The 12,749-nt window shown below is 46.5% G+C and overlaps 1 protein-coding gene across 1 annotated transcript in view; it reads right to left on the reverse strand.

Moving 5' to 3' along the window:
• Nucleotides 1-12,749, reverse strand: part of STK26 (serine/threonine kinase 26) — a 32,065-nt gene that overhangs the window by 9,538 nt on the left and 9,778 nt on the right. Inside the window, exons 3-4 of the mRNA XM_070760031.1 lie at nucleotides 5,418-5,648; nucleotides 2,710-2,766 (exon numbers count right to left, since the gene is read on the reverse strand). Coding sequence (XP_070616132.1) covers nucleotides 2,710-2,766; nucleotides 5,418-5,648 — 288 coding nt within the window. The remainder of the gene's footprint in view (nucleotides 1-2,709; nucleotides 2,767-5,417; nucleotides 5,649-12,749) is intronic.

Below are 12,749 nucleotides of genomic sequence, written 5' to 3' on the forward strand. Positions count from 1 at the left end.
GCTATACAGCACCGCATACCAAGACAACTAGATACGAGAACGCTGAATGCCATCACTCTGCTAAACAAATAATTCCCTCAACACTGTCAAAGTATTTGCTAAGTCGGCACTATTATTTCTACTAGTTTTTTTCTCATCATTCCTATCACCCATTTCCTCCCACTCAGGACTGTAACGTGTTGCTTGTATCCTTAAGATTTTTATTAATATTGATTGTTTCCTCATTGCTTATTTGACCCCTGTGACAATCATTAAGTGTGTACTTCATGACAAATGTATTTTTCTTTTATGGCCACTGAGGGCATCTGCACCAAAGACAAATTCCTTGTGTGTCCAATCACCCTTGGCCAATAAAAAAATAATAATTCTATTCCAAGGAGACAAAACCAGGCTTCAAGCCCCACGGATGACATTTCTGGAGATGTAAATACTGTGGCAGAATTATCTTGGAGGAAGAGGGAGAGGCCTGCGGTCAAGCTGGCCTGGGGGGATAAGGGAAAACCAGACATCCCCCACCGGGCCCTCTGCTTTCTCAGCCCCTCCTATGCCGCAGCCACCCTCAAGGCCCCGTCTGTCTGAAGCAACAGGCCCTTTCAGGCTTTAAGTTTTTGCAGGAACTCAAAATGGAAACGCCAGCTCAGTTTTAGCCCTTGGTATGAGCTGTGTTTGCTCCCATAGCAAACGCTCTGCAGCCCCTTCCAACAAAAACATCTCTGTGCCTGTTGAAAGCAGATATTTTGGTAAAAAAATTCCACCTTTCTATTTATTAGCTGCAACAGGCAGTTTTTCATAACTGCAAGGTTTCCTTTTGCTCAAAAACAGTCAAGCAACACATAGAGGTTTATTTACGCCCTGAGCTGGACGGACGGCACTTCGGTTCCTTTGCCATCGGACCTGAATCGACACACTGAGGTCCTTGTGTCAAGGGGAGGCTCCTGCGGGAAAGTCTGAGCTAATAGAAAACATATTTCGCTCGGGCAAAGGAATCGCAGCCCTTGACCAAGGACTGAGCCACGAAGGCAGCTCCACCGAGGTTCACACCCTCTCCAGCCTCAGTGGCAAAGGGAAAAGGACCCTTATTATATTGATGGCTGCAAGAGGCGAATCTTTCTTGCCCCTGAGCCTTGTGATGGACCACAACCATAAGAAGCTAAGAAGAGCCCTGCTGAATCGGGCCAAAGCCCATGGAGTCCAGCCTTCTGTGTCCAGAAGGCAAGACCCTCCCTTTCCCTGGACCCCCAACAGATGGGACCCAAAGGAACCAACATAGAGGTGGCACATGGACATCCAGAGAGAAAGAGAGAGAAGGAAGGGAGGAAGGAACGAGAGAGAAAAAGAAAGAAAGAGAGAGAGAGAGAGAACCTAAGAACCTCAGAAGAGCCCTGCTGAATCAGGCCAAAGCCCATTGAGTCCAGCCTTCTGTGTTCCACAGTGGCCCACCAATTGTCCATGGGGATCTTGAGCAGAAGGAGAAGGCAAGACCCTCCCTTTCCCTTGACCCCCAACAAATGGGACTCAAGGGAACTCTGCCTGCCTCAACCAACATAGAGGCGGCACTTGGACATCAATTTCAATAACCCCCTATGATACACTTGGCATCCCTGAATCTGTCTCATCCTGCCTTGAAGCTCTCCAGGCTGACAGCTGTCACGACTTCTTCTGGAAGGGAATCCCATCAACCACGGACCCTCTGGGGGAAGAAATATTTCCCTCTATTTGTCCTCACTTCCTCACCTGTGAGCTTTAGGGAGGGGCCCCTCGTCCTAGTACTGTGTGATAGAGAAGATAATTGTCCTCTATCCGCCTTTTCTATCCCATGCATGATTTTATACACTTCGATCAAGTCCCCCCTTCAACGCCATCTTTCAAGGCTGAAGAGACCAAGGTGTTGCAACCTGGTTTCCTAAGGGAGGGGCTCCATTTCCTTGATTCATTCTTGTTGCCCTTTTTTGCACCTTTTCCAGTTCCATTCTATCCTCCTTGAGGTGCGGTGACCAGACCAGGACTCCAAGTGTGGTCTCACCATTGATTTGTACAGAAGCAATACAACCCTTGCCGACCTATTTTCGATTCCCTTCCTAATCAGGCCAAGCACGGAACCAGCACAAGTTCCATCCCTGAAGGTATTGCAATCTGTAGAAGGTGGCACAAGACGGCAGACAATCACGGGCTGTTACGATCCACCGGTAATAGAATTTTAAAAAAACACCAGGTGTTTTCAAACTTTGGGACCGCGTGCAAATAATCAGGTGTATCTTTTAATGCTGGACACACCTGGAAACGACCTCTCCACTCAAACGCTGATGGATACTTAAGAGTCCTTGAGTAGCAATTCCAGAATCATGAAATGTCACCATCCATTTCAAAAGCTTACAATACATAGAAACATAGAAGACTGACGGCAGAAAAAGACCTCCTGGTCCATCTAGTCTGCCCTTATACTATTTCCTGTATTTTATCTTAGGATGGATCTATGTTTATCCCAGGCATGTTTCAATTCAGTTCCTGTGGATTTACCAACCACGTCTGCTGGAAGTTTGTTCCAAGGATCTACTACTCTTTCAGTAAAATAATATTTTCTCATGTTGCTTTTGATCTTTCCCCCAACTAACTTCAGATTGTGTCCCCTTGTTCTTGTGTTCACTTTCCTATTAAAAGTGATACAAATACAAATCAACAAAGTTCATAAAAGTAACTGAAATTACTTACCAAATCCAGGGCCGATCCCCCACCTAAATATTCCATGATTATCCACAACTTTGTGCCCTAAAAGGGAATCAAAGTACAAAGTTAATGTTTTTCCTCCGAGTTTCTCTGGATCGGGGAAAGTGGGAAAAGTGGGCAGGAACCTTGTGGAATTTGAAGGGGGGGGGGGGGTAGAGGATATAATTGTAATATACAGTGGTCCCTCTACTTACGAACTTAATTCGTTCCGTGACCAGGTTCTTAAGTAGAAAAGTTTGTAAGAAGAAGCAATTTCTCCCATAGGAATCAATGTAAAAGCAAATAAGGCATTTGATTGGGGAAACCACAGGGAGGGTGGAGGCCCTGTTTCCTCCCAGAAATTCCATTATATTCTTCTTGGGGTGCGGTGACCAGAACTGTACACAGGACTCCAAGTGTGGTCTCACCATCGATTTGTACAGAGGCAATACAACACTTACCAACTTATTTTTGATTCCCTTCCTAATCATGCCAAGCATGGAATTTGCTTATTTTACAGCTGCTGCGCACTGGGGTGACCTCTTCATTGAGCTGTCCACCAAAACCCCAAGATCCCTTTCTTGGGTTGTCTCAGACAGGTAGCCCCCTTGTCTGCTTGCATGGTTGCGTTCTGCACAATTTGTACTTTCCGAACACTCTGCAAAGGTAGCCCTATATTATTTCAGACAAGAGGCTGCCCTGATCTCTGCTTAAAAGCCTCCAGGGATGAAGTTCTGGAGGGAAGCAGGTTCACGGGAGAACTGGAAGCAGCTTGAGACCAGGTTTCTTGTGCCTCTATCTATCTATCTATCTATCTATCTATCTATCTATCTATCTATCTATCTATCTATCTATCTATCTATCAGATTTGAATGCCGCCCCTCTCCGAAGACTCGGGGCGGCTAACAACAATAAGAAAGACAATGTGAACAAATCTAATATTAAAATAATCTAAAAAACCCCAATTTAAAGAACCAATCATACATACGATCATACCATGTATAAATTCTATAAGCCTAGGAGGAAGGGAAAATTTCAATTCCCCCATGCCTGACGACAGAGGTGGGTTTTAAGGAGCTTGCCTACCAGCTAAAACAGGGTTGGGGCCCCTTGACCAAGACCGAAGGGCTGTTTATTTACATGCTACTTCTGCTGCCCCACTTCTCTCCTCGCCCCTCCTGTTAAGATTTGGGGCCATTTTCAACCCAGAGCCTCCGTTGCAGAGTTTTAACCCAGCAGCATTTCCTCAACAGGGACTGGAAACTAGGCAGGAGGCATGTTGGGGCAGACGGAAGACCGACTCCCAAACAGAGCTCGCTTTGTTAGGCAAACCCACAACGGGCAGCACTGACCCTCCAGAGGGTGGGGCCGGGGAGAGCTCAGGTATTTGGGCTGCTACTTTCAGAACCATCCACAAGGCTCCTGTGTGCCAGCAGGGAAGGCTGGAGACAGACGCGGCTCCTTTCACAGGGCTGTGGTTTCACAGACGCCTTTGGTGGGTGGGCACAAGGGGGACGTAGAACGGCCTGCACCAAAAATCCCTCTGGGAGTTTGCCAGAGTCAACCGAAACCGGGCTTCTGCCCCTCGGCATCCGAGGAGCCGCTTGGGGGAACCGTTACAGGCCAAGAACGTTGAAGGCAGGTGTGTAGAAGCGAGGGCCCCATTGAGCCCTTGGAGGAGCAGTGGGGTGTGTGTCTCAGTCTGGGGTTTATTCGGAAACCTCTGAACCGGGTTAAGTCAGACAGAAAAGGTGCAAAAATGGGTCTCCGCCCCACCTGACTTTTTCCTATCACAGTCTTGAATCCTCAGCAGATAAAATTCTGAGTATTTTGGGGGTTATGACATAATTTAGGCGTTGAAGAAAAATTCCTCATATTGCATTTCATTAAAAAGATGTTGAAACTCTAGAACAGTGTCTCCCAACCTTGGCAAGTTGAAGATATCTGGACATCAACTCCCAGAACTCGCTGGCTGGGGAATTCTGGGAGCTGACGTCCAGATATCTTCAACTTGCCAAGGTTGGGAGACACTGTTCTAGAAAGAGTGCAGAGAAGAGCCACAAAGAGGATTAGGGGACTGGAGGTTAAAACACATGAAAAACGGTTGCAGGAACTGGACATGGCCAATTTAATGAAGAGAAGGACCAGGGGAGACAGGAGAGCAGGGTTTCAATATTTGAGGGGCAGCCACAGAGAGATGGGGGGGTCAAGCTATATTGCTCAAAAAAATAAATAAAGGGAATACTCAGAGAACACATCCTAGATCTGAAGGAATGAAATATTCTCACTGAATATTTCATTTGCACAACAGCCGGTGAAATTGGTGGTCAATCAATGTTGCTTCCTAAGTGGACAGTTTGATTTCACAGAAGTTTGATTGACTTGGAGTTATATTGTGTTGTTTAAGTGTCCCCTTTATTTATTTTTTTGAGCACTGTATTTTCCAAAGCACATGAAGGCCAGACAAGGAGTAATGGATGGAGAGGGGCGGCATGCAAATCTAATAAATTATTATTATTATTAAAATGACCAAGGAGAGATTCCACCTGGAAACAAGGGAGCAATTTTCCGACTGTGGGAACCATCAACTAACGGGACAGAAGTTCCTGGAGTCTCACCACTAGAGGTTTTAAGGACTGCCAACTGTCAGAAATAATGCACCATGTCCCACCCCCGTCCCAGGGGAGCACCAGTGGCGCGAAGGCCCCTCCCACCTTCAAGTAGGAGCCGTAGTACTTGGTGACGTAGGGGCTGTCGCACTGGCTGAGCACCGTGATCTCCTGCTGGATGTCCTCGATCTCGTCCTCGGCTTCTTCCAGGTCGATGATTTTGATGGCCACCACGTGCTGCGTCCGGTTGTCAATGCCCTTGAAGACCTCCCCGAAGGAGCCCTTGCCGATGCGCTCCTGCTTGGTAAAAAGCCCCTCCGGGTCCGCTCGGTTGTTCTGCAGGGGAGACAAGGGGAGGAGGCACCGGCGTTTCAAGGCGCCCTGAAAACCTGCACGGGGGGCCACTCCGAATCCCGGGACGACCGTGCGCGCAGCAATCTCAGAATCTAGTGATGACGAACCTATGGCCTGGGTGACACAGGTGGTACGCAGAGCCCTATCTGCTTGCCCTAGCTCATGTCCAACATCTACGTGTGTGCCGGCCAGCTGATTTTTGGCTCGTACAGAGGCTCCGGGAGGGCGTTTTTGCCCTCCCTCGGCTCCAGGGAAGCCTTTGTAGCCTTGGGAGGGCGAAACACGAACTTACTGGGCCCACCCGAAGTTGGGAAACAGGCCATTTCCAGGCTCCAGAGGGCCTCCAGGGAGTGGGGCATTGAATTATGCACGGTGTCCAGGGGGAAAAGCATTTTGAAATTCCCTGATATTTTCCTGTCCCTTGCGATCTAGTTAAGGCCACAGTTGTAGTTGACGTGATACCAAACGGCTGAGCCATGGAGAAACATCGGCAGCTGAGGAAGCAAGTTCTTGCCACAGTTATGCTCATTTCTGCTTGACTCTGCCAAGCAGCGAGGTCCGGCGGGAAAAGCACTATGAAGCAGTATATAAGTCCAAAGGCTATTGCTTATTGTTATTGCTGTTTGAGTCAAAGGCCGGGCACTCCAACCTCGGCAACGTTACGACTTGGGGGATTTAGGGAGTGGAAGTCCACAAGTCTTAAACATTGCCCAGCCCGGAGACCCCTGTTCTAAGGGAGCAGCCAGGGACCGTGAGGGTTGGGGTCCACTCTGTCCAGCTCTGTTCTGGCTGAAGAATGGGGCTCCACCGCTGGTCCCCCAGCACCTTCAGAAGAGGGGCCTTGAGGTCCTCCTGTCTGCAAAGCCTCCTGGGATCCCAGCCTTGCCCAAAGGAGCCTCCCTCCCTCCCTCCCTCCCTCCCTCCCTCCCGCAACATGTTCGAAGTTGTCCTTTCCGTCCACAAGCACCCAGGATTGCGCCACAGTTTCCCGCTTGCCTAATTGTTTCTCTTTAGAAACCAGCTGATAATTGCCCAGACGGCGACGCTGGGAAAGTTCAGTCCCCTGATGGAAATTTCCATTCTCACATCTCGGGCTTTGCCCCCGCACAACTGGTCAAGGCTACTCAGTGTACACAAAGAGGCCACTGCAAGACCTCCCCACTCTTTCTTTCTTTCTTTCTTTCCTTCCTTCCTTTTCCTTTCTTTCCTTTCTATCTCTCTCTTTCCTTCCCTCCTTCTTTCCTTCCTTCCCTCCTTCCTTCTTTCCTTTCTCTTTCCCCTTCCTTCTTTCTTTTCTTTCTTTTCTTTCTCTCTCTCTTTCCTTCTTTCCTCTTTCTCTCCTTCCTTCCTTTCTTTCCTTTCTCTCTCTCCTCCCTCACTCCCTCCCCTCCCTAATTCCCTTTCCTTCCTTCCTTCCTTCCTTCCTTCCTTCCTTTGCTTCCCCTTCCTTCCTCCTTCACTCCTTCCTTCTTTCCTTCCTCTCTCCTTCCTTCATTTCTTCCCTCCTTCTTTCCTTTCTCTTTCCCCTTCCTTCCTTCCTTCCTTCTTTTCTTTCTTTCCCTCTCCTTCCTCCCTCCCTCCCTCCTTCCTTCTTTCCTCCCTCCCTTCCTTCTGAAGCAAGTCAGGAGGTGGTCAGTGTGCCGGGTTCCAGGCATTTGGAAGCCAAGCAGGAATTTCCAGAACTCGGTGTATTTTTAGATCACCCGCCCCTGAAAATCCGGCTCAAAAGCGCAGCCTCCGCGCTATGCAAAGGCCGCTCTATCCAGTTGAAAGAAGCGTAAGCAGAGGACCTCATCCAGCACTCAGACCAGACCGGATCTTGGAAGCGTTGACCAGACCCATGTGCATTCCTAAAAGCTCTTCCCCAAGGCCCCGGGGACTCCGAGGGAACGGTCAAGCTCAAGCGGAGCAAGAAAGCAAGGGGATTGAGGGCACCCAACTTGAGGGGCAACTTGTGGACGCTGCCTTCCAGAATCCCCCAGCCCCTCATGAATGATAGAGCTGGAGAAGCCAGAAGGGCCACCTGGTCCAGAGGTCTCCAGCCATGGCACCTTTAAGACTCGTGGGCTTCAACTCCCAGGGTTCCTCAGCCAGCTTTGCTCCCTCAGGAGTTCTGGGAGTTGAAGCCCACGAGTCTTAAAGTTGCCATGGTTGGAGACCCCTGGAATAGTCCCGTTTCTAGCCAACGTTAAGACTTGTGGACTCGAACTCCCAGAATTCCCCAGCCAATCATGAATGATTCTAAATTCTATTCTATATTCTATTCTATTTTCTATCCTGTCCTGTCCTTCCTTCCAACATTTATTCTATTCTACACTATTCTATTCTACACTATTCTAATCTATTCCAATCTATTCTATTCTAAATTCTATTCTATTCTATTCTCTATCCTATCCTTCATTCCAGTATTTATTCTATCCTAATCTAATCTATTCCAATCTATTCTATCCTGTTCCTATCCTATTCCAAACAGAAGCCTTGTTCACTGCAGCTGCGCAGCCTACAGAAAATCAAGTTGCGCTCCGAAACCGACCACGCTAACAAGTCTCAGGATTACACAGTCGTCCATCAAACTGACCTCAGACTGGCTGCTTCGGAAGGCCGGACCGGAGCATAAAGCCGCTTTTCAGAGCGGGCTGTTTGAGCCTGAAGTCGAGAAAAAAGGCTTTGTGTTTTCCCCGCTCTCTGTCCTTTGCGGAGAAGAAGACACACTTCAATCAAGAGGGTTTGATCCTCCCGGCTACAAATGCCAGAGTGATCCAGAGCTCCAGGGGGAACGTGCCTCTTTTCCCTGATGGAGCTCAGTCGAGATGACAGCAAAGCAAGCGCAACAAGAATCGTCTTGTTCTTATAAAATGTACGACAAATGGAAGCCCTGCATGAAAAGAGCACCCAGAGGTTGAATCCAGGTTGCAAGGCCTTGGTCTCTTCTGCCTTGAGAGACGGCGTTGAAGGGGGGACTTGATCGAAGGGTATAAAATCACGCATGGGATAGAAAAGGTAGATGGAGAAAAATCCTTCTCTCTATCACACCATACTAGGACAAGGGGACCCTCCCTAAAGCTCATGGATGAGAAAGTGAGGACAAATAAAGGGAAATATTTCTTCACCCAGAGGGTCCGTGGTTGATGGGATTCATTTACCCCTGACTTATAAGATGGATACGATCATCAATATTATTTCTGTTACTTTCAGAGTCTACAAAAATGTAGACATGAGATGCTGAAAGTTGCCCTCGTTTCATTTTAAATCTCCCCCATTCCATTTATTTATATACTGCTCAAAAAAATAAAGGGACCACTCAAATAATAATAAGAAGAATAATAACAACAATTGATCACATACTCAGCTGCTGCAAAAAGATCGCACAGACTGACTACAAGCATAGACGTGATGCTGTGGCACAGATGACCCACTGGAACTTATGCCGGAACTACCATCTACCAGTGGCAAAGAACTGAAAAAGTGGTCGAAAATGAGCAAGCAAAACTACTGTGGGACTTCCGACTTCAGACTGACCGAATTCTGAAGCATAACACACCAGACATTGTGATCGTGGAGAAAAAGAAAGTATGAATCATTGATATCGCAATCCCAGGAGATAGAAGAATTGAGCAGAAGCAGCTAGAGAAATTAGTGAAATATGAAGATCTAAAAATCGAGCTGCAACGACTCTGGCATAAGCCAGTGAAAGTGGTCCCAGTGGTACTTGGCACGCTGGGCGCAGTACCAAAGGATCTCAGCAGACATTTGAAAACCATTGGAATTGACAAAATCTCCATCTGTCAATTGCAAACGGCCGCTTGACTGGGATCGGCAAACATAATTTGCCACTACATCACACAGTCCTAGGTGCTTGGGAAGCGACTGGTGATGAAATACGAAATCCAGCATAGTGATCTCGTTTGCTGTGTTGTATTGACATAATAATAATAATAATAATAATAATAATAATAATAATAATAATAATAATTTGAAAACCTTCAGAATTGACAAAATCTCCATCTGTCAATTGCAAAAGGCCGCTTTACTGGGATTGGCAAACATAATTCGCCGCTACATCACGCAGTCCTAGGTGCTTGGGAAGCGCCCGACTGGTGATGAAATACGAAATCCAGCATAGTGATCTCGTTTGCTGTGTTGTATTGACATAATAATAATAATAATAATAATAATAATAATAATAATAATAATAATAATAATAATAATAGTAATACAGTGATCCCTCGATTTTCGCGGGGGTTACGTTCCAAGACCTCCCGCGAAAATCGATTATCCGCGATATAGTGGTGTGGAAGTAAAAACACCATCTGCGCATGCACGCCCTTTTTCCATGGCCACGCATGCGCAGATGGTGGAGCCGGGGAGCGACGAAAGTGCAACTAATACACATCTATCTAAATAAATAAAATAAACATCTCGCCGCTTGTCCGTTCGCCCGCCCGCCGCCCACCGCTCGTCCGTTCGCCCGCCCGCTCGCCTGCCGCTCGCCCGTTCGCCCGCTCACCGCTTGTCCGTTCGCCCGCCTGCCGCTCGCCGCTCGTCCTTTCGCCCGCCCGCTCCACCTCTCCTCTGCTGCAAGAGAGGCGGGACAGGCATTCTCCGGAGGCTGGTGGGTGCACGAGAGAGGGAAAGTGAGAAAAAGAGAGAGAGCAAGAGGGGGAGAGATAGAGAAAGAGAGAGAAGGAAAGAAAGAAAGAAAGAAAGAGATGAGAAAGGAAGGAAGAGAGTGAGAGAGAGGAAGAAAGAGAGAGAGAAGAGTGGAAGGAAGAGAGAGAGAAATGATAGAAAAAAGGGGAGAAAAAAAGAGAAATGAGAAAATGATTGAAGCAGAGAATGACAGGAAAGAAAGAGAAAGAGACAGAGAAGTGACTCTTGGTGATGACGTATGACGTCATCGGGTGGGAAAAACCGTGGAATAGAAAAAAAACCGTGGAGTATTTTTAAATTATTATTTTTTGAAAAACCGTGGTATAGTGTTTCGTGAAAATCAAGACCGCGAAAATCGAGGGATCACTGTAATAATACTAATAATAATAGTAATAATAATAATAATAATAATAATTTATTAGATTTGTATGCCGCCCCTCTCCGAAGACTCATCCTAGATCTGAATGGATGAAATATCCTCATTGAATACTTTTTCTGTACAAAGTTGGATGTGCACAACAGCAGGTGAAATTGAGTGTCCATCAGTGTTGCTTGCTAAGTGGACAGTTGGATTTCAAGGAAGTTTGATTTACCTGAAGTTATATTCTGTCATTTAAGTGTCCCCTTTATTATTATTTTTGAGCATTGTATGTTTTTAAACTGCTACAAGGACTCCACAAGATTCAGGAGTCATAACTAAGCAATAATTCCCGACATTATTTCATCGCAGGGTAATGTTGGACACACAGCTTTTTAATGTTCCTGAAGCTTTTCAGTTTCTTGATGACGGCTACAGAACAGAGTTTGAAAACAGTTTTTTAAAATAGCCTATTCTGCCATGCCAAGAGACGTTTTGAATTCCAAATGGCCCCGATAGGAGTGTGGTGGGTGTTGTTGTTGTATTAATTTGTTTGCTAATTTAAACCCTAGTGAAACCTGAAAAACCAAGCCAGCCGGGAACTGAGCTGCGGAATTATTTTTACAAATGGCAGGAATGCTGGTTGGATTCCAGGGTTCTCTGCAGGGCGCCTGCGATATCAGGAACTGAACAAGAGCTAAATGATGGCTAAATATAGGTAGTCCTCAACCTATCAACACAATTGGACCCAAATATATGTTGCTAAGGGAGAAATCTGTCAACATACGAAGAACGGTTGCAGGAACTGGGCATGGTTAGTTGAATGAAAAGAAGGACCGGGGGGACATGATAGCCGTCTTCTAGTATCTCAGGGGTTGCCACAAAGAAGAGGGAGTCAACCTATTCTCCAAAGCAAAAGAAAAAAGAAGGAAGGAAGGAAGGAAGGAAGGAAGGAAGGAAGGAAGGAAGGATGGACCAGGGAAGACATGATAGCAGTCTTCCAATATCTCAGGAGTTACCACAAAGAAGAACTCAACCTATTCTCCAAAGCCACCTCGAGGGTAGAACAAGAAGCAATGGGTGGAAGCTGAACAAGGAGAGAAGCAACTTAGAACTAAGGAGAACAATTGATCAGTGGAACAGCTTGCCACCAGAAGTTGTGAATGCCCCAACACTGGAAGTTTTAAAGAAGATGTTGGATAACCATCTGTCTGAAGTAGCGTAGGGTTTCCTGCCTAAGCAGGGGGTTGGACTAGATCACTAGAAGACCCCCAAGGTCCCTTCCAACTCTGTTATTGTTGTTGTTGTTGTTATTATTATTACATTCGTTCGGCCACTCTTTAAGTCCTTACATTCCTGGGGCCAGATATTCTCGGCCCTTTCCTTTTTCCAAAGGGGAACCTCTCTCTGCTCACACCTGCCAGGGAAAGATAAACACGTCTGCAAATCCTGGAGGTCTCTGATCCTCTCTTCCAATTTAAGAATGAGGTCCTGAGCCCTTCGGCAGCAGATCCAGCAAAATCCTACTTACATTCAAAAGACCTGCAAATCCTGACATAAACTGCTTTGTGCTCAAGGAAGGAGAGTTATGAATGTAACTAATGAATATGAATGTAACTAATGAATAACTAAACAAACCGGAAAACACACAAATATTTACAATCGGCTGGCGTGAAAGGGATGAATCAGTGGCTTATTTTGCGATCCGAAAGTCCAAGTGTCTCACATTTTTCCCACAGGGCTACGAGCTTCCTTGAAACTATTAAAAGGATCTCGAATTTCAGATCAGTTGACACTTCCTGAAAACAATCCACAAGACTTCAGCACCATCCAGAACAAAGTAACAGGAGAAGTGAAGAGGCTTCAGTGATGGTCATAATTAGAAGTGGCCAAATCCTTTCCTATCTTTCCATCATATAATGGGGTCCCTTTCCTTATTAATAGCGTGGAGGAGGAAGGACAAGCCATGAGGAGCAATTTAAGAGCTTGGGAGAAAGAAAACTATACTATTTTCTCCAAACGTACACGCCAGTTCATACACTGAAACCCCAACCAGTGCCGTACATAGTTCTGAC

The sequence above is a fragment of the Erythrolamprus reginae genome, chromosome 8 (assembly GCF_031021105.1).
Source record: "Erythrolamprus reginae isolate rEryReg1 chromosome 8, rEryReg1.hap1, whole genome shotgun sequence".
Lineage (NCBI taxonomy): Eukaryota > Metazoa > Chordata > Lepidosauria > Squamata > Dipsadidae > Erythrolamprus > Erythrolamprus reginae.